The 26,669-nt window shown below is 42.4% G+C and overlaps 1 protein-coding gene across 1 annotated transcript in view; it reads left to right on the top strand.

The window, feature by feature from the left end:
* The window catches only part of LOC132178538 (protein ACCUMULATION AND REPLICATION OF CHLOROPLASTS 3, chloroplastic), a gene marked incomplete in the record, with an annotated part of 70,772 nt that overhangs the window by 25,021 nt on the left and 19,082 nt on the right, over positions 1–26,669 (top strand). The window contains 3 exon segments of the mRNA XM_059590977.1: positions 12,931–13,043; positions 13,121–13,192; positions 13,472–13,582. Coding sequence (XP_059446960.1) covers positions 12,931–13,043; positions 13,121–13,192; positions 13,472–13,582 — 296 coding nt within the window.

Genomic DNA, 26,669 nt, shown 5'->3' with positions numbered 1-26,669 from the left:
CTTTCCTCATCGAAGCAGGTAGAGGAACCCTTTGGGTCTTTTGCAGAACCAATAGCGAGAGTTCCCAAATGGCTATTAGGAGGTGATGTAGGGATCAGCAAATCGTCCGCGTCAAGCTCTCTTGTTGACTGCCATGCTGGTCATGAGGTTCAGGTGCCTGTTCCGGCTAAGGGTCCGACGAGTAGGTATGCGTTGGTCAGTGGAGACAACTATGGGGTACTGCAAAAGAAGGCTTCAAGTTCCAAGGAGAAAGCCTGTGAGGAGCATGCTTTTGGAACGTTTGGTAAGGGTTGCGTGTGTGCGGAAGAGAAGGAAAAGCTGAAGATTTCCCTGTTAAAGTTACAGGAGGAAATCAAGAATTGTCTCGAAGGTATAGGAGCTAGATGCACGTGCAGTTGTGGGTCTGGTTCTTGTGGGCCTAAAGATTTTGTGGAGAAGCCTCTGGTGGCCCCACAGACTAGTGGATTGCTAAAGATCCAGCCCATGGGCCTAACCATGAAGACGGCAGGTCAGAAGTCCATTATGGAGAAGGCCTCTGGTGCGGGACGTGGACCCAATAAGATCCTAAAATGGTATAGCAGGAAGGCAGCAAGTAAGGAGGGGGATATGGGTGCTTCGTCGTCCAACTCTGGGCAGAGTCCAGCTTCGATTTTCATGAGCTCAGATTTTTCGGCTCTCTTTGGGTCGCCAGCAGAGGCGCCGACGATGGTAACTCCAACAGAGAAGGGAACGACGAAGGTGGTTGCGGCAGGGGAAGGAATTCTGGGCGCCGATAGAGTTGATGGGCTGTCTCCGGCGATCGGAATAGTTGCACAAGCGCCAATGTCGACGAGGGTGAGTGACTCAGGCCTGGGTATTCTGGGTAAGGAGCCGACGATTCCTTCGGCGGGTGATCGAAGAGAGATATCGACTGGTGCTGTTCCGTCGGTACCTCCTGGGATAGCTGCCGGAGCTCGTGCGAAGTTGAAGAAGCCAGTTATGGTGGGGCAGACGATAGTTCCGAAAGTAGGGGGGAAGTCTAGAAGGGAGTTTGACAAGGGGGAGGGAGGGGACTTAGGCCAGTTGAGGAATTTCAGGCTGGGCCAGCCAGCGAAGCTGTCGGGTAAGGATGGGTGTGATCTGTAGGGCAAGCTTCCTCCGGGTATTGAAAGATGGGAGTTGCCGGATATAAGTCAGATGATGACGGGAAAGGATTTGGGGGAGGGTAATGGTGCTGGACAGAAGATGCTTGATCTGCAGGGGGAGATTCCTCCGGGTCTGGAGAAGTGGGATCTGCCAGAAGTGGACATCTCTGCGAGGTGGAAAGGGACTTTGGTCAGTGCTTTTGATGAGAGTTTTAGCTCTTTGGGAGAAGTTTATTTTGGGGGTAAGGATCACAGTTCGCAGGGGGAGTCGTTAGTTCCAGATTCCTTAGCTTTGGTTCCTTTTGAGGATCAGGAGCATATCTCGGTGGAGTTTGTTACTCAATTCAGCAAGCTTGTGGGTTTCTCTTGTGATGGAGAAGATGGGAAGTTGAAGGAGGCTTTTGGGTTCATTTTGGCTGATAACAAGGGCATTGGTAAGGATGAGGGAGAGGCGTTGAAAGAGGGAGCAGCCATGGATATTCATACGGGAAGAAGAGGTAAAAGAGAGCTCAATAATCTTAATTCCTCTGTTAATTATGAGGTGCACAGTGGAAGTTTTTTGAGGGACAGCAAAAAGGGGAGGGCTAATCAGACTAATTAATGAAGCCGAAGATCGTTTCTTGGAATGTGAGGGGTTTGAATGTAAGGGATAAAAGGCTAAGGGTTAGAAATCTTCTTAGAAGTTGGAAGGTGGATATAGTGTGTTTTCAAGAGACAAAGGTGGACTTTGTCACGAACAATTTTGTGAGGAGTTTGTGGGGGTGCCCTTATGGGGATTGGTGCTATGTCCCTTCTAGAGGGGCCTCGGGTGGTATTTTGGTGTTGTGGGATAGAAGAGTAGTTACGAAGGTTGAGGTGGCTTTGGGCAGTTTTATGGCGGCTTGCTCTTTTAGAAACGTTGATGATGGTTTTGTTTGGGCTTTTGCGGGGGTGTATGGCCCTAATAGAGACAACGTCAGGCGTCTCCTATGGGAGGAATTGGTGGGTCTTATGAGTTGGTGGGATTTGCCTTGGTGTATAGGAGGGGATTTCAATGCTACTCTGGTTCCTAGTGAAAGATCCGGGGGGGCTTTTTCTCGGTCCGCGATGAGGGATTTTGCAAATTTCATATCGGAGCAGGGTCTCATGGATTTGCCGCTAGCTGGGGGGGTTTCTACTTGTTCTAACAACCATTCCTGGTCACGGCTAGACCGTTTCCTTGTTTCTCCAGAATGGGAAGCTCGTTACCCAAGTATGCGACAAAAGAGGTTGCTTCGGGTGTGCTCGGATGATGCACCTATTATTCTTGATTGTAGCTGCATTTTGGGAGGTAAAAGACCTTTCAAGTTCGAGAATATGTGGCTTAAAGCGGAGGGTTTTGTGGACAAAGTGAGAAGTTGGTGGGAGTCTTACCACTTCCAGGGTACTCCGAGCTTTATTTTGGCAAAAAAGATACAAGCTCTTAAGGGGGATATTAAGAGATGGAATGATCAGGAATTTGGCAACGTGGGAGGGAGTATTAAGGCTCGTATGGATGATATAAAGGCTCTTGAGAGGGAGGAGGAAGAGAGAGGGTTATCTGCTGAAGAAATTGAGAGGAAGAGGTTATTAGTCAGGGAGTTGGAGAATTTCCTCTTACATGAGGAAATTAGTTGGAGGCAAAAATCAAGGATTCGTTGGTTGAAAGAGGGAGACAAATGTACGAAATTCTTCCATCAGATTGCTAATGCAAACAGAAGACATAATTCTATTGAGTCTCTGAATGTGGGTGGCTCTATTTCTTCAGATCAAGGGGTCATTAGCAATCATGTTACTAGCTTCTACGAGTCTCTTTTTTTAGAGAGCCTCAACTGGTGACCGAGGCTGGACGATCTTGATTTTGATATGTTGAACGTCGGTGAGGCTTCTAGGTTGGAAGCTCCTTTCGAGGAGAGGGAATTGTGGGAGGTGGTGAAAGGTATGGATAGGGACAAGGCGCCAGGACCGGATGGATTTTCTATGGCTTTTTTCCAGGATTGCTGGGATGTGATTAAGGAGGATATCATGGCGGTTTTTGCGGAGTTCCTTGAGCGAGGTAAATTTGAAAAAAGCCTCGATGCTACGTTCATCTCTCTTATTCCGAAGATACATGGAGCTTCCGATATTAAGGATTTTCGCCCGATTAGCCTTGTGGGAGGGACATATAAGATTGTTGCAAAGGTCTTAGCTAACAGAATGAAGAAAGTGATGGATAGGGTCATCTCTAAACCCCAGAATGCTTTTGTTAAAGGTAGACAAATCTTGGACTTAGTTCTTATTGCCAATGAATGCTTAGATAGTCGAATCAGATCAGGGGAACCCGGCTTGTTGTGCAAATTAGATATGGAAAAGGCCTATGATCATATGAATTGGAAGTTTCTACTTTACTTACTGAGAAGGTGCGGTTTTGGAGAGAAATGGTGTTCCTGGATTGAACATTGCATTTCGTCTGTGCGATTCTCGGTTTTGATCAACGGATCTTCTTCTGGATTCTTTGGTAGCTCATGGGGAGTGAGGCAAGGAGACCCTCTTTCTCCTTTCTTGTTTGTTCTAGTCATGGAGGCGTTTAGTAGGATGATCAATGCCTCGATTAACAGGGGTCTCATCTCTGGTTTTTCTTTGGGAAGAAGATAGTCGGATCGGGTTATTGTCTCTCACCTTCTTTTTGCCGATGACACTTTGGTTTTTTGTGGGGCAGATCCTAATCAAGTTAGAAACATTGGCGCTTTACTTGTTTGCTTTGAAGCCGTTTTTAAGTTAAAGGTGAATCTGGCAAAATTTGTCTTGGTCCCTGTTGGTAGTATGAATGATACGGGCACTCTGGCTGGCATTCTCGGCTGTGGCTCAACTCCTTTGCCTCTAAAGTACTTGGGTCTCCCTTTGGAGGCCCCGTTCAAGGTCAAGGTGATGCAGATATAGTTTAGAACAGCTTATCTTATCTTATCCTATTTTACATTTTAGTCTTTTGTTTAAACTAGGTTTCTATGTTAGTTTGTTATTCTATCTTATCTTTCAGTCTTTCATTTTGAATTAGGTTCTTTGTTAGTCTTCTATTTGGTTAATCTTCTTTCATAGACTTTTAAACCAACTTTATTTAATTGTTATTTTAGAGCTAGGAGTCTTGGGCTATAAATATATGCTTATAGCCTTTAGCAATTTAGTTTTATGATTATTATTGAGTTTGTTTAATAAGAATTACTCAGAGTTGAGTTTCTTTGTGTTTTTCCTTAAACCATAGATAGAATCTATAGTTTTTAAGAAGATTTCTTAGATTCTTGTGATAGTCTCACAATCTTAGGAATATTTATCCCTTCTACTTGCTGTTTTTCTTGTTCACCACAATCCTACGCTGCATCAGTTGGTATCTGAGCTCTAGTTTTCTTTCCATGGCACCGCCAAACACAAGAAGAAGGGGCAACCGCTTTGCAAATCGGGAGGACGTGTATGAACGTGAGGAAGCAGTCGGTGAAACACGCATGGAGGAGCAGTGGCAACGCTTGGTGGATGAGGCGGAGATGCTGCAGAAAAAGGTAAAGGCAAATCAAGCAGCGATTCGTTGGAAACGCCTGGTGGAGGAGGTGGAAATACTACGAAAAGAGATAGAGATCTTCACAACCCGAGTTGACAACCGGGGTAGCCCTAAAGTTCGTCACCATCAAACAAATCAACGCTTTGTGGATGACGATAATGTGGTTGTCGGTCATAGGGCACATTCTGAAAAACGGAGAGCACGAATTAAGACGGAGATGCTGCGACTAACCAACTTGACCATTATTCCTGAGCCTCAAATCTATGAACCAAATCCATATTCTGCGGAGGAGGAGAAGGAATTTGTGGATGAAGAGTTTCAGGAATCCGAGTTCATTGATGAATTCAGTCATGAAGATGTTCAAGATCCTTTGCAAGGGTTTGGGGATTGGGATTCGCCACCAACCTATGATGAGGAGCCCGAAGAAGATGACTCATGGGAAGAGGAAATGCCTACGGAGGAGCACGAAAAAGATGGGTTTTTCCCCATGTTTGGTGGTCTCTATCCAAAAGAAGATGGCCAATTGGAAGAGGATGGCATCGCTGATTATGAAGAAGTTGAAGAAGACCTTCCAGGTGCATTACCTAATTTTAGTGATGAAGAATTAGGTTATGTTGATTTTCTTGGTATTGAAGATATTTTAAATTCTCCTAACGAAGATTATAGTGAGTTTTATGCGGATGAGAAAAATTACATGTTCACAAGGGAAACAATGCTTGACCCATTCTTGAGTATCTTCATGGCACGTGGAAGGGAGAAGGAACGAACGAAGAGCAAACCTGCAATACTGCCAAATGGTGTATAGGGTTTTCATGACAACCATCAAAGTATTTCGATGATGAGAAGCGTCACGTTTATTTTGGGGTGTTGCCTTGTGATATTGAGGAACGGAGAATGGAATGAGTTAACAGTGCATCCGAAGGACCGTGGAAAGAATCGGCCGAATTCGAGGACGAATTCTCTCCAACATGGGGAGAATGATGCAGATATAGTTTAGAACGGCTTATCTTATCTTATCCTATTTTACATTTCAGTCTTTTGTTTAAACTAGGTTTCTGTGTTAGTTTGTTATTCTATCTTATCTTTCAGTCTTTCATTTTGAATTAGGTTCTTTGTTAGTCTTCTATTTGGTTTAGTCTTCTTTCATAGACTTTTAAACCAACTTTATTTAATTGTTATTTTAGAGCTAGGAGTCTTGGGCTATAAATATATGCTTATAGCCTTTAGCAATTTAGTTTTATGATTATTATTGAGTTTGTTTAATAAGAATTACTCAGAGTTGAGTTTCTTTGTGTTTTTCCTTAAACCATAGATAGAATCTATAGTTTTTAAGAAGATTTCTTAGATTCTTGTGATAGTCTCACAGTCTTAGAAATATTTACCCCTTCAACTTGATGTTTTCTTGTTTACATGATCCTGCATCCCACAGGCCAGTTAGGACGATTTGTTGGAGAAGTATGCCAAAGGTTGGCTCCTTGGAAATACTTGTATTTGTCTAAAGGGATTACGCTCATCAAGAGCACCTTATCCAATCTTCCCATTTATTTCTTGTCCCTGTTTCCTATTTCGGCTTCCGTGGCGAAGCGTATGGAAAAGATTCAACGTGATTTCTTATAGGGTGGGATCAATGATGAGTTTAAGTTCCATCTGGTTAGTTGGAACAAGGTATGCTCTCCGATCTCTAAGGGAGGTTTAGGGATCCGGAATATGCGTTTGATGAATAAAGCTTTGTTGGGGAAATGGTTGTGGAGATATGCTCATGAGAAAGAGGCATGGTGGAGAAAGATTCTGGTGGCAAAGTATGGTGTGGTTTGGGGTGGTTGGCGTTCTAGGGTTCCCAGTGGTTCGCATGGGGTGCAGTTATGGAAGTACATAAGTAGGGGGTGGAGGTTGTTTCATTGTCACATTAGATTGGTCCCTGGATTTGGGTCCAATATCAGGTTTTGGGAGGATATTTGGTGTGGTGACATGCCTCTCAAGGATGCTTTTCTTGGACTTTTCAGTATTGCCTCCAACAAGGAAGCGTCTATTGCGGATAATAGGGAGTGTACAAATGGCTCTGTGCAGTGGAATGTTTCCTTCATTCGTAGGGTTCATGATTGGGAAGTGGAGATCTTGACCTCTTTTTACACTCTCTTGTATTCGCACTTGATGCGTGGGGTAGGGGATGATCGGATGTGGTGGATCTCTTTTCGTAAAGGTACTTTTGAGGTTAGATCTTTTTACAGGATCCTTGCTTCTAAAGATCCCTCCCCTTTCCCTTGGAAGAGTTTATGGCGCACCAAGGCTCCTTCGAAAGTGGCTTTTTTTGCTTGGACGGCCGTGCTTGGGAAGACTCTAACCTTGGATAATGTTCGGAAGAGAGGTATTGTTGTGATAAACCGTTGTTGCATGTGTGAATCGGATGGGGAGTCAGTTGACCATCTCTTTCTTCATTGTGGGGTCGCGCGTATCTTGTGGAATGCCGTTTTCTCTCGGTTTGGTTTATGCTGGGTGATGCCTGGCAGCGTTAGGGGGTTGTATGATTCTTGGTGGGCGGGTGGCAAAGCTCGCAGTGCTGTTATGTGGAAGATGGTTCCTTTTTGCCTTATGTGGTGCATCTGGATTGAGAGAAATGCTAGATGTTTCGAGGACTTGTCTAAGAACATTGAAGATCTCACTCACTTTTTCTTGTACACCCTATTCACTTGGACTACTGGTTGGCTAGCACCCTTAGTGATTAGTTTCCCCGATTTCCTTTTTATGTTCTCTTCTTCTTTTTCTCCCTCTTAGTCGCTCTCTTGTATACTCCATGTGTACTAGGGTTGCGCCCCTCTACGCTTTCATAATGCATATTTACTTATCAAAAAAAAAAGATGAACTTGGTGGAGTGATGCTTATGGCCACTTTTGGTGTCATAGCAACTTTGGAGATTGTCATGAAGCATTAAAATGGTGGTTTCACTGACTTATGCCTTTGGGCTTTCCAAGAATTAAAAATATCATAATAGATTGTTAATCTTCACACACCTATGTTACTTATTTTTGGCTCAGCAGGAAAAGAGCTTGGAATGAAGGGCGTAGTGATGCAAGATAGCCTGGATTTTTGACGCATAACAAACAGAGCTCTAATAGATATAGGAGGGCTTTGAAACCAAATCTAATGCAGTATGTTACTTCAGCTCAACCACTTGGAAAATAGGGATTCGAGGCTGGATAAGAAAGCAATTGTCAAGATACTTATTTAAGAAATTTTAGGTTTCTGATTTTATTTTAGGGCAGAAATACTGATTAGAGGCTAAACATAGCACATGAAAAGAGAAAGGGAAAGCAAAAGACAAAGAGAACCTTTCATTAGATTAGAGTATGTAGGCAACACATCAGGTTTTAGGCGTCACTTTCTGGAGAATTTGTAAGAAAGAGAGAGAGTGTGTGCATCTATGGAGTGTACCCATGCATTACAAGAAGCTAAAAATACTTCATTCATCATTCTTCCTTCATAATATTCTATTACATCTCTATTACCTACTACTTTTGCTTGGAATAATCAAACTTGGGGACCAAGTAAAGTTCTTTGCAAGCGAAGACTTGAGTAGTCAAGTCTCTTTTTATTTGACCAAGACGGTTAGTGAGAGAATCACGTAGGGAGTCCACCAAGAGTACATTAATATACATATTTGGATACCACTGTAGCCCAAAAATTTAAGCTAATGAGCTTGGTTCCATTTAGATATATTGACTACTTTTAGGGGCAAAACTAGAATTTTTAGTGTGGGGGGACAAATGTTTATTTATTTTTTTTGAGATGATCACAAGGGGTGGATGTTAAGATTCCCTAAGGCAAGCAATCTTTTATTGCTCTCATTCCTAAGAAAGTGGGGGCGGTGGATCTTGAGGACTTTCGTCCGATAAGTCTTGTTGGGGTGGTGTACAAGCTTATCGCTAAAGTCTTAGCGAATAGATTGAAAACGGTATCGGCCAAGATAATCTCAGAGTCTCAAAATGCTTTGGTCAAGGGAAGGCAAATCCTGGATTCGGTCCTTATAGGGAACGAATGCATTGACAGCCGTTTGCGTTTCGGGATTCCTGGTTTGTCATGCAAGCTGGACCTTGAGAAGGCTTATGATCATGTGAATTGGGACTTCTTACTGCTCCTTCTTCAGAAATGTGGTTTTGGGTAGAAATGGAGAGACTGGATTGCGTTTTGTATCTCTACGGTTCAATACTCAGTCTTGGTTAATGGAGAACCAGCAGGCTATTTTAGTAGTTCTTGGGGGATTTGTCAAGGATTAAAGATAAATTTGTCAAAGTATGAAATTGTTCCTATTGGGGAGGTGCAGAATATTGATTTGTTGGCTAGCATTTTTGATTGTCGGGTGGTCGGCTTACATATGAAGTATTTGGGGCTTCCTTTGGGAGTGCATTGCAAGGATACCACAATCTGGAACAGTATGCTTGAGACGACAGAGAGGAGGTTGGCTGGGTGGAAATTGGGTCTTTTATCAAAAGGGGGAAGGCTAACCCTGATTAAAAGTACTCTCTGTAACCTTCCAACCTATTTGTTATCTCTTTTTCCCATTCCCTCGAGTGTGGCAAATAGGTTAGAAAAGTTGCAAAGGGATTTTTTATGGGGTGGTACCAATGAGGAGACTAAGTTTCACTTAGTTAAATGGTCTTTAGTGTGCACTCCTTTGAAGGATGGTGGTTTGGGGATTAGAAATGTGTGAAGGTTCAATCAAGCTTTATTGGGGAAATGGTTATGGCGTTATGCTACGGAGAGGGAAGCTTATTGGAGGAAGGTCGTTGAGGTAAAATATGGAAGAATGGAGGGAGATTGGTGTACAAAACAGGTTGATAGGCCCTTTGGTGTAGGGGTTTGGAAGCATATAAGGAGAGGGTGGGAGTTTTTTTCTAAGTTCATCAGATTTGAAGTTGGTGATGGCTCCCAAATTAGGTTTTGGCATGATATTTGGTGTGGTGATCACCCTTTGAAGGAGTCTTTCCCTGAATTGTTTTGTATTGCAAGAAACAAAGATGCTTGGGTGAGTGATAATATGCAGTTTTTGAATGAGGAAGTACATTGGAATGTTCCTTTTTGTCGAGCGGCTCAGGATTGAGAAGTGGAGGTGGTGTTGACTTTCTATGAGAAATTGTATGAGACGTGGCGTCATGATGGGGGGGTGGATCGCATTTGGTGGATCCCCTCAAAGTGGAAGCTTTTTGAGGTACGTTCTTTCTTCGGTGTGATTCCTTCTCCTGCAAAGAGGCACAAGGTGGGGGAGCTATTCTTTTCCGTGGAAGAGTATTTGGAAGGTTAAAGTCCCGCTCAGAGTTAGTTCCTTTGTGTGGACGGCTACCCTTGGAAGGATTCTCACTTTGGATAACCTTCGGAAGAGAGGTTTGATCGTGGTGGATTGGTGTAGTATGTGTAAGAGGAGTGAAGAGTCCATTGATCATCTCCTCCTCCATTGTGACGTGGCTCGTGCTCTTTGGAGTGTTCTTTTTTCTCTTTTTGATGTGAAGTGGGTCATGAATGGTAGGATTAGTGATCTCCTTGCTTGCTGGGAAGGCCAAAGAGGTAGAGAAATGCCTTATGTGGACTATTTGGAGGGAGAGAAATGCTCGATGTTTCAAAGACAAGGAATTGACAATGGCGGAACTTAGCAATAGGTTTCTCAATTTGTTTTTCCATTGGGCGGGTGTTTTGAACATTCCTCAAATTTCTTCGTTGCATCAATTTGTAGATTTACATTTTTCTTTTTATCTTTAAAGGGGTGTGTTTGTATACTTCCTGAGTTCCTATGTACTTGGGTTGCGCCCCTTTATGCTTTTCAATGATATTCTTGATTATTTATCAAAAAAAAAAAAAAATGAGGGGCAGCATCTATGGAGCTATGGAGGTGGAATAATAAACATGAAAAGGCAGGTAATGAACGACATCATATATGGAGGGTTTGATAATAAACATGGAAAGGTAACAATCTTCAAGAATTGTATTCCATCAATAAAAGATCCACAATGGTTATTTTCCTCGAGAAGGCGATTATGAATTAACAAGTCAATAATATAGATTACATTCCTTATACAATTTCAATTAGTTTTCTATAAATGTAACCCTTAGGCGGCAAGAAGAATCATTGAATGAATTATCAACTCAATGTTTTCTTATCTTATTGTGTGGTCTCTAAGAGGAAGGCAGATTCAAATTAGTAAGGTGATCTTACACAAAAAAAAAAAAAAAAGAATCATTTATGTAAATTTAGTGAATTGGAGTCTGGACTGGAAGGAAACTAAATGAATGAGAACATTTTCAATTTTCCAGGCTAGAAGAGGGAGAAAACTAAAATTAAAAATGGGGCAAAAATATTATTTTGGAGGACAAAATTATAAAAAAAAAATGTATACTATAGGAAGGATTTTAAAATTTTTGGAGGGAAATTTTCGGATTTACATGCTAGAAGAGGGACATAAATATTATTTTAGGTGACAAAATTATAAAAAAATGTATATTTTAGGAAAGATTTTAAAATTTTTGGAGGGACTAGGTCCGCCCCTGACTACTTTATTTATTTATTTTTATCAATGTGAGACACAACACTTATACGTGTACTCACAACAAATCTTTTCGTCACGTGTGACTCTCTTTCAGTTTGATCAAGCTCCCCCTTGCATGTGAGCCCTTTTACAAATCCAAGAGTCTCATGCGTACAAGAGTTGCTCCAATTGTTGGCCACGGAAAACAACTTTGCTCCAAGAGCCATCCGCATGCTTTACCAAAGCAAAACCAAACGCGTCAAAGACCAAGATAGTCGTATGGGGGATGCTAACCATAGCTTTGATACCAATTGTTAGGGAGAGAATCATTTGGAGAGAGTCCACTAAGAGCACATTCAATATACACATTCGGACACTACTCTAGTCCAAAAGCTGAAGCTTTGTTGCAATTGGTGCAATTTGGCGTACAAGAGTTGCACCAATTACGGACCACAGATGATTAATGTACTCTTAGTGGACTCTCTAGATGATTCTCTCCCTAACAAAGACCAATGGCTAGTTTCACTAAACAAAAGCACAACTTTACCAATCAACGGCTGGTATAATACAAGTAAGCCTAAGATATCTGTTATACTTGTAAAAGGGTACTATTGTATTGTAGGTTGATTTAGTCAAGTTATCGAAGAAGAGCAAAAAGGGGAGAATTTGCATTAATATGTTCCCAAGTTTATTAGGGTTTAGACATGGACATATACGTGAAGTTGGTAGGTACCTCTCGCTAGAATAGAGAAAAGAAAAATAAGATACCTCTCCCTGCCTATAACACCCCACCCTAAATGTTATGATATTGTCTGCTTTGGGCCAAGTCTGAACGGTTTTAGGTCTCATACTATTAGAGAGAGCATATTTCATATAAATACATCATTTTTTCCACACCCTCTTGGGCTCGTGCACTCCTTGGGACCTAGCGTCCTCGCTGGCAACCCTCATGGGCTTGTGCACGCTCCCCTCATCTCAGGTTGGGCTATGATTCTGATACCATATGTAACACCCTGCCCTAAATGATAATATTGTCTGCTTTGGGCCAAGCTCGCACAGTTTTATTATTAGATTTATCCAAACAGGCCTCATACCATTTAGAGAGAGCATATTTCATATAAACATATCATCTTTTCGACACCCAGGCATTGTGGGATGTCACAATCACTCCCTCTTGGGACCCAGCATCTTCGCAAGCGACCCTCATGGGCTTGTGCACGTTCCCTCCATCTGAAGCTGGACTATGACTTTGATACTATATGTAACACCCCACCTTAAATGATACGATATTATCCTCTTTGGCCCAATACCGCATGGTTTTATTATTGGGTTTACCCCAAAAAGCCTCATACCATTTAGAGAGAGCATGTTCTATATAAGTACACTCCCTTTCTCACACCCAGGCAATGTGGGACGTCACATTATGGCTTTGATACCATATGTAACACCCTGCCCTAAATGATATGATATTGTCCGCTTTGGGCCAAGCCCTCACGATTTTATTATTGAGTTTGCCCCAAATGACCTCGTACCATTTAGAAAGAGTATATTCTATATAAACACATCTTTTCTACATCCAGGCAATGTGGAATGTCACACTAGCATTACAATTGCCATTTTTTTTTTTTTTTTTAATTTTAATTTTTTATAATTCTTCTTTTTGGCCAATGTCAATAGACTGTTAATGAATAATGAATAATGAATAATGTTGCTCATGGACTTGCTAAACTTTAAGTGGCTCATTTTTATTTTTATTTTTTATCAACAGATGTTGACACTGACATGCTACTTAGAAAGGACTTGGTCACACTTGATGAGGCTGTGAAGACTGCAAATAATGCTGTTTTATTGGCTGTTAATGCCATATCTGTTCTTATATCTGTAAGTTAATTTTCTCAGATATCTTTTTCGCTCTCATTTTTTACCAGCCTTGCCTTCACTCGATTATATCTTTCCAGGAAACACACAGAAAACTGATAGATGTAGCACATAATGATGTGAAAGAAGTCCAAGTTTCAGAACTTATTGAAGTAAGTTACCTAAACCATCCCCTCTTGCATTGATTATTGATGGATTAAATTAAACACTTAATTATTCACGATTTATTTGTCACTCAGGCTGTTCTTCATGGCTTATGATTTCTAAGTACTTTATTTTTTGTTGCGCTTTTATTCTGTTCTAACTTGGTCCCTTCAAGAGGAACTTTCAAAATTATGTCTTTTACTCCCTGAGTTCCTGCATTGCATATCTTCTTCTTTCTGTTTATTGCTTATTCTAGTACTTTTTATGGTTAATGCAACCATTTACAGATTCTAGAAAGCTATAAGGAAGCAAAGGTTGGATTTGGAGCTGGTTACAATGCCAAAACTTCAATTTTACAATCTCTATATGATTGCCCTTTCCTTGGTGTTGGTGTAAAGGTATGATCAAAGTAAAGTCTGAGTAGCATTGTTTGTGTCATAACCATGTTTTGGTTCCTTCTGATAGCTTTCTTTACAATTAAAATTTCTAGTGTCAAATATTTTCATCATTATCATGTATTTATTAAGTATGGGGAAACTACAATTATAATCCTCCGACCTTGGAGTTGGTTTCTATTTGGTCCTTGAACTTCTAATTTAAGCAATGCCAAGTCTAAACTTTATAAATCATCAATGTCACCCCCCCTCCCCCATACTCATGTATTTAATTTTGCTAAAAGAGTGAACGCATGACAGATCATGTGATTTTCTTTGGCCTAGACGTCTCATTACATGGATGCGTTCAAATAATCTCTCTCTCTCTCTCTCTCAAGTGGTAACACCCAAAACTATAAAATAACACGAAAATTAGAAAAATTGAATAAATAATTGGATTTTTTTTTAGTTATTGGTATGTTATACATGCATGTTGTAAGTCTTGAATACATGATTTACCCTCCATCCTGGTCTTAAAAGGGTGGTATGTTGCGTCCCAAACCCAAAATGGGTATGGTAACAGCTATAAATGTGAAATTCCCAAATCCATGGTTTTTTGTTCCTGACAGAAACAAGCCCAAGCTCTAATACCAATTTTAAGTTCGACTAAAATTTTAAATTCCAGTCCACAAACAAAAGTCAATTTGAACCATATATGTAACATATACTCCAACATAATCAAGCTCCCTTTTAAGTGTATTCCCTTGCAACAATATCTAGGTCCTGCATACCTGGAGTCTACAAACTCCCAAAGTCCATTCACCAATCCACACAATATCCAACACATCCAAACATGTAATAGAATAAATAATAATACCTTAATAGCAATAATCAAGAATAAAGTCATAATAATTACCCATTATGACAAGGCAACCTTTAATAACCCATGTGACAATAATATCTCCAAAGAAATATCATATGCAATTCCAATCTAAATTATCAAGAACAAAACCAAATATAGTCCACTAAGGCTAGTGGAAGTAGTTTATTTTAATTTTATGTTCAAGCTATTTTAGACAACTTACCTTTCTTTATAAAGTGCATGCTACTATAAGAAACTTAAAACAAAAAAAATTTAACACAAATCCTTTTGTAAACAGTATCAGAAAATGTGATAGTATTGGAGATAAAACAATTTTTTTTTTCCCCACACATTTTGTGATTGACCTCTCTTCTCTCTTATCCACCTCCGCCTAAGTGTAGGCATGTGGGTGGCGCGTGAGCACTGTTTGGGTGTTTAGTTTTCAGCTGCTTGGTTAATGTCATGGCTGGTTTGAGAAGGTGGTCTGTGGAGTTCAAAGTTTTTGATTTGCTAATTAAGGGAGGGGCTTCAGGGGTGAGGATTTTTGAAAGAAGCAATAGGAAACAAAAATCCATTTTTTTGTAGAAGGACGAGTTAGTGTGGCTGGCGCACATAGTGGAGGACTTGGTGGTAGTGGAAACTTCTGAGGTATTTTGGGATCAATCCAGAGCAGGGTACCCACGGATAATTGCCCAGAAATGTTCCAACAGACATGGGCGTTTGTTGACGGTAGAAGAATTTGATGGTAGGCAAAGATGTGGTTCGATTATTATCCCAGAAGGACGATATGGTCAAGGATGGGAACATTTTATCTTGGAGGTGCGTCTGGCAAAGTCATCTCTTTGTGAGGTCAGAGAGGCCAGGGAAGGAAAAAGGATCAGGAGGGGGCGGGAAGGAAGAGTTACGTGGAGGTTTTGGGGTTGTCATTGCAACCGACGGAGGATTGTTTTAATTCTTATTCTGAGCCGATAGTTAGGGTGCCAAGGTGGCTGAAAGAGGCATCTGCAGAGATGGACAAGCAAGCCCAAGTTTTTGCCAAGCATGTGGTGGGTTCGCAAAAGATCATTGTCCCAGTGAGGACTGTCGGTGGCAGTGGGGAGGGTCCAAAGAAGATCTAGTCTTCTGTTGTGGCGGGAACGTGCAACCCAAAGGAAGGGGAGCCTTTGGGGGATTTCAGCAGGGATCCGGTGAGTAGGTTCCCACTTCCGGTGAGCAGCTTGTATACCACGGCGAGGCTGACATCATCGAAACTTGGTGCTGAAGACGTGAAGGGATGGGAGGGGGATGGCTGCCACGACGAGTAGTCCTCCTTTCGTGTAAAAGTCGAACTCATTAATGCTAGGGAGTCGTTGAGCAGGCTAAAAGGAGAGGTTGATGTGGGATTGGAAAGGCTTGATATAGCAATTAAATATATGGAGTGCCAAAGATTTACATCCAAGCTTGGTGGGGCTTGCGATTGTGGACCGGCAAGAGGGGACAAAACCAAGCTCGGTGTGGCCCAGTCCAAGGAGGCTTATACGGGGCGGCCCAAGTTGGTTCATGGAAAGGCCTCTCAACCTGTCAAGACTTACTTCAAGAAGAAGAATGCTCGGCCCATCGTGGACTGTGGTCTCGTTAATGGTCCTGTCAGTAAGGCCCTGGTTTTGCAAGATATCTCTACTGGGGAGTTTGGGCCTAGGCCATTGGAGAAAGGGGAGGGCTCGGGTGCAGGGCTGAAGCCAGTAGGTGCACCGGACTTCGCGGCGGGCGGTTCCAATGCTCTGGTGGGCGCCGATGGTAATCCTGAATGTTCCCATTTCTAGGTCGTTACCCTGTGCCAGGGATGCCCATGCCGCTCCTCCCCTGCCGATTGATTCTGCGTCTTCGACAGAGGTGCCGACGAAGGTAGCATCGTCTGGTAAGGGGCCAGCGAGGAAGATTCCGGTGAGGGTTGGTGTTATGGGAGATGATTCGACGGTGGGTTCCACTGTTCAGGTAATTTTGACGATGGAGTTATGCGATTTTGCTACGGGTTCGCGGGTAAAGACGCAGGCTGTCCCTCTTGTTCCTGACGTTTCTCCTACTCCAGTGTTCGGTCTTGCTGATCAGTGCTCTCCGAAGAGTGGTTCGAGCGTCTCTGCTATGGGGATTCTGGGTAAGAAGCCTGACAAGTGGGCGTCACCGGTATTCTCTGGGTCTGCTGCCGGTGTTTGTGCGGAGTCTGGGAGGGAAGAAATCTTTGGGAGCGGTCCTGTGGATCAGCCTCTAGGTGGTTCTGAGTTGGGTATTCTAGGTAAGGAGCCGGGTATATGCATGACACCGGTTGTAAATTTGGGAGGAGATTCCCCTGTAGATGAGGTTTCCTTTTCTCAGGAGTCTTTCATCCCAAATTCTCTAGATGAGGAGCCGTTGGTGGTGCAGGAGAGGGCTTTCATTACTAAGGCTTGCAAAGAAGTTGGCCTCTCTTGCGATGGAGAAGAAAGGAAGCTTGAGGAGACCATTGGGTTACTTATCGCTGACAACAAGGGCAGTGAAATGGAAAGAGAAGAGTTTACACCTGCAGTTAAAAAAGGTAAGAGAAAGCTTAATAATCTGCAGTCTTCGCTTAATTTTTTGGAGTATTCTACGAGGGACAGGAATAAGGGGAGGGCCAATCGAGTTAAATCATGAAGCTTAAGATTCTTTCATGGAATGTGAGAGGTTTGAATGAGAGGGATAAGAGGTTGAGGGCTAGAAATCTGCTCAGAAGTTGGAAGGCAGATGTAGTTTGCTTTCAAGAGACGAAGATGGATTTTTTTTTCATTCAGCTTAGTGAGGAGTTTATGGGGCTGCCCGTATGTGGAGTGGTGCTATGTTCCTTCTATTGGGGCTTCGGGTGGTATTTTGCTCATGTGGGACAAGAGGGTTGTTGAGAAGGTAGATGTTGCTTTGGGGAGTTATGTGGCGGCCTGCTCATTCAAAAATGTTGAGGATGGTCTTGTTTGGGTGTTTGCGGGGGTGTATGGGCCTAATAGAGTCAATTCCAGGCGCCTTCTTTGGGAGGAGCTGGCAGGGGTTATGAGCTGCTAGGACGTGCCGTGGTGTATTGGTGGGAATTCCAATGCCACTCTTTATCCAAGTGAAAGGTTGAGGGGAGCTTATTCACGGTCTGCAATGAGGGATTTTGGTGAGTTCATTTCGGAGCAGGGCCTCATGGACCTTCCCTTAGTTGGGGGGATCTCTACCTGGTCTAATAATCGTTCTTGGTCTAGGCTTGACCATTTTCCAGTTTCTCCGGTTTGGGAAGCTCGTCATCCGGACTTGCGTCAAAAGAGGATGCTTCGGGTTTGTTCTAATCATGCTCCTATTATTCTGGACTGCAATTCTTCTTCAGGAGGCAAAACACCTTTCAAATTTGAGAATATGTGGCTCAAAGTGGAGGGTTTTGTGGATAAAGTTCGCAGCTGGTGGGTCTCGTATCAATTTCATGGTACTCCGAGCTTCATTCTTTCTAAAAAGATGCAAGCTCTTAAGTGGGACATTAAAGGATGGAATGCTCAAGATTTTGGCAACGTGGGGCTTGTATTAAGGCTCGTATGGAGGATCTTAAAGCTCTTGATAGGGTGGAGGAAGAGAGAGGTTTATCTTTTGAAGAGATTGAGAGGAAAATGGTGCTTGCTAGAGAGTTAGAATCCTCCCTCCTACAAGAAGAAATCAGTTGGAGGCAAAAATCTAGGATCTGTTGGTTGAAAGAGGGTGATAAGTGTACGAAATTCTTCCATCGAATTACTAATGCCAACCGAAGACAGAATTATATTGAGTCTTTGAACATTAATGGCACTACTACTTCTGATCAAGTGGCTATTAGTTATCATATCACCCGTTTTTATGAGTCGCTCTTCACAGAGACTCTTAGTTGGAGACTGAGGTTGGATAATCTTCATTTCGACATGTTGGATGTTGATGAGTCTTCTAGTCTGGAAGCTCCTTTCGAGGAAAGGGAGGTGGTTAAAAAAATGGATAGAGACAAGGCTCTAGGCCCGGATGGCTTTTCTATGGCTTTTTTCCAGGATTGTTGGGATGTGATCAAACTGGACATTATGGCTGTTTTTGCGGAGTTCCATAATCGAGGTAAATTTGAAAAAAGTCTTAATGCTACGTTTATTTCTCTTTTTCCAAAGTCTCATGGGGCATCCGATTTGAAGGATTTTCGTCCAATCAGCCTTGTGGGGGGGACCTATAAGATTATTGCTAAGGTTTTAGCCAATAGAATGAGGAAAGTTATGGATCGGGTCATCTCCAACCCACAGAATGCCTTCGTCAAAGGTAGACATATGTTGGATTCGGCTCTTATTGCCAATGAATGCCTGGATAGCCAAATCAAATCTGGGGATCCCGGCCTCTTGTGTAAGTTGGATATGGAAAAGGCTTATGATCACATGAACTGGAACTTTTTGCTCTACTTGTTAAGAAGGTGCGGTTTTGGTGAGAAATGGTGCTTATGGATTGAGCATTGTATCTTGTCTGTGTGGTTCTCGATTTTGATCAATGGTTCTTCTTCCGGCTTCTTTGAGAGTTCACGTGGGGTGAGACAAGGCGATCCCCTTTCGCCTTTTTTGTTCATTATAGTCATGGAGGCGTTCAGCAAGATGAATGTAGGGGTTTCATCAATGGTTTCTATGTGAGTGCAGAGAGTTTGATCGGGTTATTGTTTCTCACCTTCTTTTTACTGATGATACGCTGGTTTTTTGTGGGGCTACTCCTGACCAAATTAGATTTATTAAAGCCTTTCTTATTGGCTTCAAGGCTGTCTCAGGGTTAAAAGTAAATCGGGCGAAATCTGTTTTGGTCCCTGTTGAAGGTTCGGTTGAGGCGGGTGAGTTGGCTGGTATTCTGGGATGTGGCACCAGTTCTTTGCCTTTGAAGTACCTGGGTCTTCCGCTAGGGGCTTCGTTCAAACTTTTGGCTATATGGGAAGGCATGTTGGAGAAGATTGCTAGAAGGTTGGCCCCTTGGGAACGTTCGTATCTGTCCAAGGGGGCTAGGCTCACTCTCATCAAGAGCACCTTGTCTAATCTTCCTACCTATTTTCTGTCTCTCTTTCCCATCCCTGCTTTTATGGCAATCGCATTGAGAAAATTCAACGGGATTTTTTATGGGGTGCGCTCAACGATGAGCCTAAGTTCGACTTGGTCAGTTGGCACGAGGTTTGTTCTCCGATTTCTGAGGGTGGTCTAGGGATTCGGAGTTTGCGTTTTTTTAATCAAGCTCTTTTGGGAAAATGGTTGTGGTGATTTGCTAATGAGGAAGAAGCTTGGTGGAGAAGAATCTTGGTGGCAAAGTATGGGGTGTATTGGGGCAGTTGGCGCTCTAAAGTCCCTCGTGGAACGCATGAGGTGGGGTTATAGAAACACATTTGTAGGGGTTGGAGGCCGTTTCACCGTCACTTTAGATTTGATCCTGGCTTGGGGTCGAAAGTCAAATTTTGGGAGGATATTTGGTGCGGTGAGATGTCCCTCAAGGATGCTTTTCCCGGTCTATTCAATATTGCTAGCAATAAGGATGCTTCCATTGCGGATATCAGGGAGTGTTTAAATGTATGGTTCGTTGGAATGTTACCTTTACTCGTAGAATTCATGATTGGGAGGTGGTGGTCTTAGCCTCCCTATTCTCGCTCTTGTATTCGCTCTCGATGCGTGGGGAAGGGGAGGACCGGATGTAGTGGATCCTTTCAAAAAAAGGGAAGTTTGAGGTTCGCTCTTTTTATAGGAAGCTTGTCCTTAAAGTGCCCAACCATTTCTCTTGGAAAAGCATTTGGCGCACCAAGGCTCCTTTGAGAGGCGTTTTTTGCTTGGTTGGCCGCCCTTGGGAAATCTCTTACCTTGGATAATGTTCGGAAGAGGTATTGTTGTGACTAATCGATGTTGTATGTGTGAATCGGAAGGGGAGTCTGTGGATCATCTCTTTCTTCATTGTGGGGTTGTGCGCATGATGTGGGATTATCTTCTCTCGTTTCAACATGTGTTGGGTTATGCCTAGAAGCGTCAAGGAGATGTTTGCTAGTTGGTGGTCGGGCGGTAAATCCCGTAGTGCCGTGGTGTGGAAGATGGCTCCCCTTTGTTTTTTATGGTGCCTATGGAAGGAAAGGAATGCTAGATGCTTCAAGGATTTGTCGAGGAACCTTGAGGACCTTGCTCATTTCTTTTTGTACACGCTTTTCACTTGGACTGAAGGCTGGCTTGCACCCTTAGTGATCAATTTTCCGGATTTTATTTTTATGTTCTCTTCTTTATCCCCATCTTAGTCGCTCTCTTGTATATTTCCTGTGTACTTGGGTTGTGCCCCTTTGTACTCTTTTAATGCATCATTACTTAAAAAAAGAAAGAAAATGTGATTGTATATAAAGCATGCTTTCCAAGAATATGCATATCAAAATAAAGTATTCAGTTTATATTTATTTAAAAGTATTCTATGCAAATATGTAACATATCACTATTAGCAATTTTTTTTTTTTTTTTGATAAGTAAAAATTTATATATCAAAAGCGCAGAGGGGCGCAACTCATATACACGGGAAGTATAAAAGAGAGCGCCTAAGAGGGAGAGAAGTGAAAGAGGAAATCAGAAAAAACTAATTACTAAAGGAGCTAGCCAAGCGGCCGTCCAAGAGTAAAGAGTAAAGAAGAAAAGATGAGTCAGTTCCTCTATAGTCCTAGTAGAGTTTTCAAAACATCTAGCATTTCTTTCAATCCATATACACCACATAAGACATAGAGGGATTATCTTCCAAACTACCGCGCTTCGAGCACGACCTCCCGACCACCAGCAATAGAACAAATCCCTCACTCTGCAAGGCATAACCCAATGCAACCCAAACCGACTGAAAATAGTGTGCCAAAGAGTTTTGCGGTTTCGCAATGGAGAAGAAGATGATCTACTGACTCTCTTGACTTTTTGTACATACAACACCACTCCACCACCACAAGATTCCTCTTCTGCAGATTATCATGAGTCAAAATTTTGCCTAGGGCCGCGGTCCACCCAAAAAAAGCCACTTGCAAAGGCACCTTAGTGCGCCAAATACTCTTCCAAGGAAACATCTCATGGTCAAAATTAGACAAGGCCTTGAAGAGGGACTTAACCTCGAACTTACCTTTCCTAGACGAGGCCCAGCAAATACGATCCACCGTACCTACAGAGATCTTGCACGAGTACAACCGATCAAAAAAAGGAGCAACCAAATCCATCTCCCAGTCCTGAACAGGTCGCACAAAAATGACATTCCACTCTATAACCCCACTCCTCCAAGTAAAATTGTCCTTCACCCAAGCTTCTTTGTGTCTAGCGATGTTGAACAAAGATGGGAAGTCTTGCTTCAAAGGATTTTTCCCACACCAAATATCATGCCAAAAATGAACTTTCGAACCCACCCCCACCTCAAATCGACAACCTTTGGCAAAGGAACTCCAACATTGACGAATATGCTTCCATACACCCACACCATGAGAACCCGAAACCTCCTTCATTCTCATTCGCATATCTCCAAAGCCATTTCCCCAAGAGAGCTTGATTAAACTGATGCAACTTTCGAATACCAAAACCACCGTAGTGCAAGGAACGACAAACTTGATCCCACTTTACAAGATGCAACTTAGCCTCATCTCCCATTCCTCCCCACAAGAAATCTCTTTGGACTTTCTCAGGCCTTTTAGCTACACTCATGGGAATCGGAAACAAAGACAAGAAGTAAGTCGGAAGATTAGACAACGTACTCTTGATGAGAGTTAAACGGCCTCCTTTAGAGAGGTGCATCCTCTTCCAACCTGCTATTTGACGCTCCATCTTCTCAATCACATCATTCTACATAACCGTGTCCTTATACGGCGCCCCAAGAGGGAGACCCAAATACTTCATGGGCAAATCGGGAACACTACACCCAAGGATATTAGCTAACACCCCAATGTTCTCCACCTCTCCAATAGCTGCAATTTTAGACTTTCCAAGATTAACTCTCAAACCCGAAATAGCTTCAAAACATAAAAGAATGAGGCGCACATACCGGATTTGCTCGAGAGAAGCTTCACAAAAAATCAAGGTATCATCAGCAAATAAGGAGTGAGAGACCTCCCAATCCGAGACAAGCCTATCTCCCACCGAGAAGCTTGTCAAAAGTCCTCCGTCAACCGTAGCATTCACCATCTTACTCAACGCCTCCATAACAAGCACAAAAAGTAACGGAGAAAGGGGATCCCCTTGCCGAATTCCCCTCGAACTGCTAAAGAACCCTTCCGGAGAGCCATTCACTAGAATGGAAAATCTTACTGACGTAATACACCACTCTATCCAAGCCTTCCACCTCTCCCCAAATCCACACCTATGCAGCAAGTACAAAATAAAGTCCCAATTTACATGATCGTATGCCTTTTCCAGGTCCAACTTACAAATAACACCTGGCACCCCTTGCTTCATGCGACTATCAACACATTCGTTTGCAATAAGAACCGAATCTAGGATTTGTCGGCCCCCTATGAAAGCATTTTGAAAGTAGGAAATAACCTTACCCAAGACAGTTCTCAACCTAAAGGCGAGAACCTTAGAAACAATTTTGTACACCCCTCCCACCAAGCTTATGGGCTGAAAATCCTTCATCTCCACCGCATTCGCCTTTTTTGGTATCAAAGAAATGAAAGTAGCATTCAAGCTCTTCACCAACTGCCGTCTGCGATGGAACTCATCAAAAACTACCATAACGTCTTGTTTAACAACACCCCAACAAGCTTGAAAAAAAGCCATGGAGAAACCATCTGGACCTGGTGCCTTATCACCATCCATACCTTTTATCACTTCCCAAACCTCCTTTTCCTCAAATTCTCTTTCCAACCACCTACAATCCTCCTCATCAATAGACAAGAAAGGCTGGTTGTCCATTCTAGGCCGCCATGAACTTTGCTCTGAGTATAAATTTTGATAATACTGCACCATGTGATCTTTAACCTCAACTGGATCATCGGATAAAACGCCATTAATACGAAGCACTTCCACACGATTGTACCTGCGATGAGAATTCGCCATCTTGTGAAAGAAACGTGTATTTTGGTCCCCCTCCTTGAGCCACAAAGTTCTTGATTCCTGGCGCCAGTGAATCTCTTCACACAACAAAGTGTTCTCCAAAACTTTCAACATATCCGCCTTTTGAGTCTTCTCCTCTTGATCTAACCCTCTCGACTCTGCCAATTCATCCAACTCTTGAATACCTCCCATCAACTCCTTTTTCCTCCCAATATCGCCAAACACCTCCTCATTCCATTTTTTCAAATCCATTTTGAGGGATTTTAATTTATTAGCTAACACATAGCTAGGTAGACCCTCGAAAGAATAAGATCCCCACCAAGAGCTAACCTTGTCGAGAAAACCTTCGGCTTTGAGCCACATGTTCTGAAATTTGAAATACTTTTTACCTCCGCAATGAACCCCACAATCCAGAGAAATAGGGAAATGATCGAAGAACATGCGCTGAAGTATTCTTTGTGACACTACTGGGAAATGATCTTCCCAATCCGAGGAAAGCAAGAACCGGTCTATTCTAGACCAGGTCTCATTTTCTTGATTATTGGACCAAGTAAATTGTCCCCCCATCATCGGAAAGTCCACCAAATTGTTCTCCGAGATGAAGTCCGAAAAGTCCTTCATGCCCGCAGAGTAATAAGAAGCACTAGAGCACTCACTAGGGAATCGAACAATATTAAAATCCCCACCAAAACACCAAGGAACCTCCCACACATTCATCAAACCAGCCAACTCTTCCCAAAGGATCCTCCTCTCCACATCCTCATTCGGACCATAAACCCCTCCAAATGCCCAAACCCAGTTGTCTTCCACATTTTGAAAAGAGCATGCCAAAGTGAACTGCCCCACACACTCCTCCTTACACTCCACCACCCTCCTATCCCACATCATTAACATCCCCCCCGACAAACCATTAGACCCTTTATACTTCCACCCCACATGTTGACCACCTCAAAGATTGTGAACCACCTCTCGGGAGATAGTCTCCATCTTGGTCTCAATCAGACAAACTACATATGCTTTCCACTCCTTCAAAAGACCTCTAATACGCAACCTTTTTTTGAGGGCATTCAACCCTCTCACGTTCCATGCTACGATGTTAAGCTTCATGATCCACCAATTTGACCCTTCCCACGACTCCTACCTTGCATAGGGATTGTCTGGCCCCTGTCAACAAGAATAGCACTACCTGAAAGTCCCCCAAATCAGAGTCATACTGCTTCCTGGCATCTTCAATAGACTTGAACAGAGCTGCCAACTCCTCCTTCACATGATCCAACTATTAGCAATTGATATGTTATGTTATCTTTCATATACATGATTAGAATATAAATTAAATGATTAAATTCATCTCTTCTTATCAGCTTGGTATTTTGAGATAAGTAGTAATTTAACATGATATCATAACCGATAGTGGTGTGCGGTATGGAGTCGCACAAGCACGAACAAAGGACCCTGTCTTAAGGACAAAAATGTGTAAGCTGCGAGTAAAGATGGGTGTTCTTGGCGTGAAGGGCAAAGGTTTAGGACACTGGCTTGTATAAAGCTTCTTGGAGTAGTCTTGGTGGCATTTCCATCAGGATTATAGTTTGAATTTCCTTGGATGTAAACAATTTCTTGGGGCCAGCCTGTAAGCGAAGCTGGAGTATTACCCGATCTGTGTGGAAGGGGTGCTTTACATGGGTCCGAGGTTTACCCAATAAGTGTGGGTACATGAAGTAGCTCTGTCTTGGAGAGGTACCTCATTATCAAAAAAAAAAAAAAAAAAAAAAGGATTCTTCGAGTAGGAATACAAAGGTGCAAGCTGTGAGCATGGATGAGGGTCCCTAGAGTAAGGAGCAAAAGGGTTCATGGCATGGGCACAAACGAGAGTCTATGAAGTAGGGACGAAGGTGTGGGGCGCGAGGAAAACAACAGCCCACAATTGATCTTGGAGAAGGCCCTTAAGATTGATAAAAAGGCTTTCGTTTAAGGGGAAGTGTAGCATTGTGGTGATGGACTCACACATGAGAGAGAGATTGTTGAGTATACATGTGTGAATTTAAAATAGGTTTGACTCCCACATTGGAAATATGTAAGAAGTGTGAGTAATTAATATAGTATTGTTGGGCTTAAACCCATAGGCTTAAGCTTTTGGGTTAAGTGGTTTCTCAATATGCTATATTATGGGCTCACTAAAAGATTCTTCAAGCTATCAATCTTTCAAAGAAGTGGTCTCAAAAGCTTAAATTATTAAGAAGAGATGAATTTAATCATTTAATTTATATTTTAACACTTTCCCTCACGTGTAGGCTTAAACTCCCCCTTAATTAGTGAGGCTCAACACGTGAAATACTTAATTGAAATTGGAGGTGAACGACAGAGTCTAGGTTTGAATTCAGGACCTTTGCTTTTATACCAATTTGAAAAAACTAATAACGAAGGAGGAGAGGAAGACAAGATCAAAGAATGGTATTCTTATTCCTTAATGATTTTCATACTGTTTATATAGGTTTAAATAAGAGAGAATACAATGGAAAGCAATTGCACTTAGAATCTATTCATAATCAGAATAAAATCAGGGAGAGAAATTAGGGAGAGAAGTAATTTCCATCTTCAACATACATTACAAACACATCACCAATAGGTTATTATGTTTTGTCATACCATATGATTGGGTTGTGCTGTCTCCTTTCTTAGAACTTGGACCCTTTCTTTAGCCTAAGAAAAGGCGGTCCTCCCCCTTGGAGTCTATGTTGTTGGTGTTCCTTTCATCGGAACCCATGGCAATGTGAGGGTGTGTTGAGTCTATGTTGTTGGTGTTCCTTTCATCAGAACCCATGGCAATGTGAGGGTGCAACACAGAAGGGTTCAATAATTGTTCGAAGTGTTTGTAATACTGAACAACTCACAAGATTGGTCACAGATGCTGCTATAATGCATCGAACAAGTAGAAATACTGTCAATATTGACAGAAGTGAGAAAAGGGGAAGGATGTAGTAAGATATGGAGCAACAAAGAAATTCTGGTCCAGCCTCTTCCAAGGCTGGTTCTGGATCACAGGTGTGATGTTTTGCGTGTGGAGAGAAGGGATCCACTTCATTTGCTTGTCCACAGCAGCGGTGAACCTTGTAGAGCTTGAAGATGAAGAAGTGCTACTGGAACCAACTTATGATGACTATGATGATGAGGAAGAGGATGTTGATATTTACCTAGTACAAGGAGTCTTTGATGGTATGACAATCTA

The sequence above is a fragment of the Corylus avellana genome, chromosome ca4, assembly GCF_901000735.1.
Source record: "Corylus avellana chromosome ca4, CavTom2PMs-1.0".
Lineage (NCBI taxonomy): Eukaryota > Viridiplantae > Streptophyta > Magnoliopsida > Fagales > Betulaceae > Corylus > Corylus avellana.
This window is presented reverse-complemented; position numbering and strand designations above follow the sequence as displayed.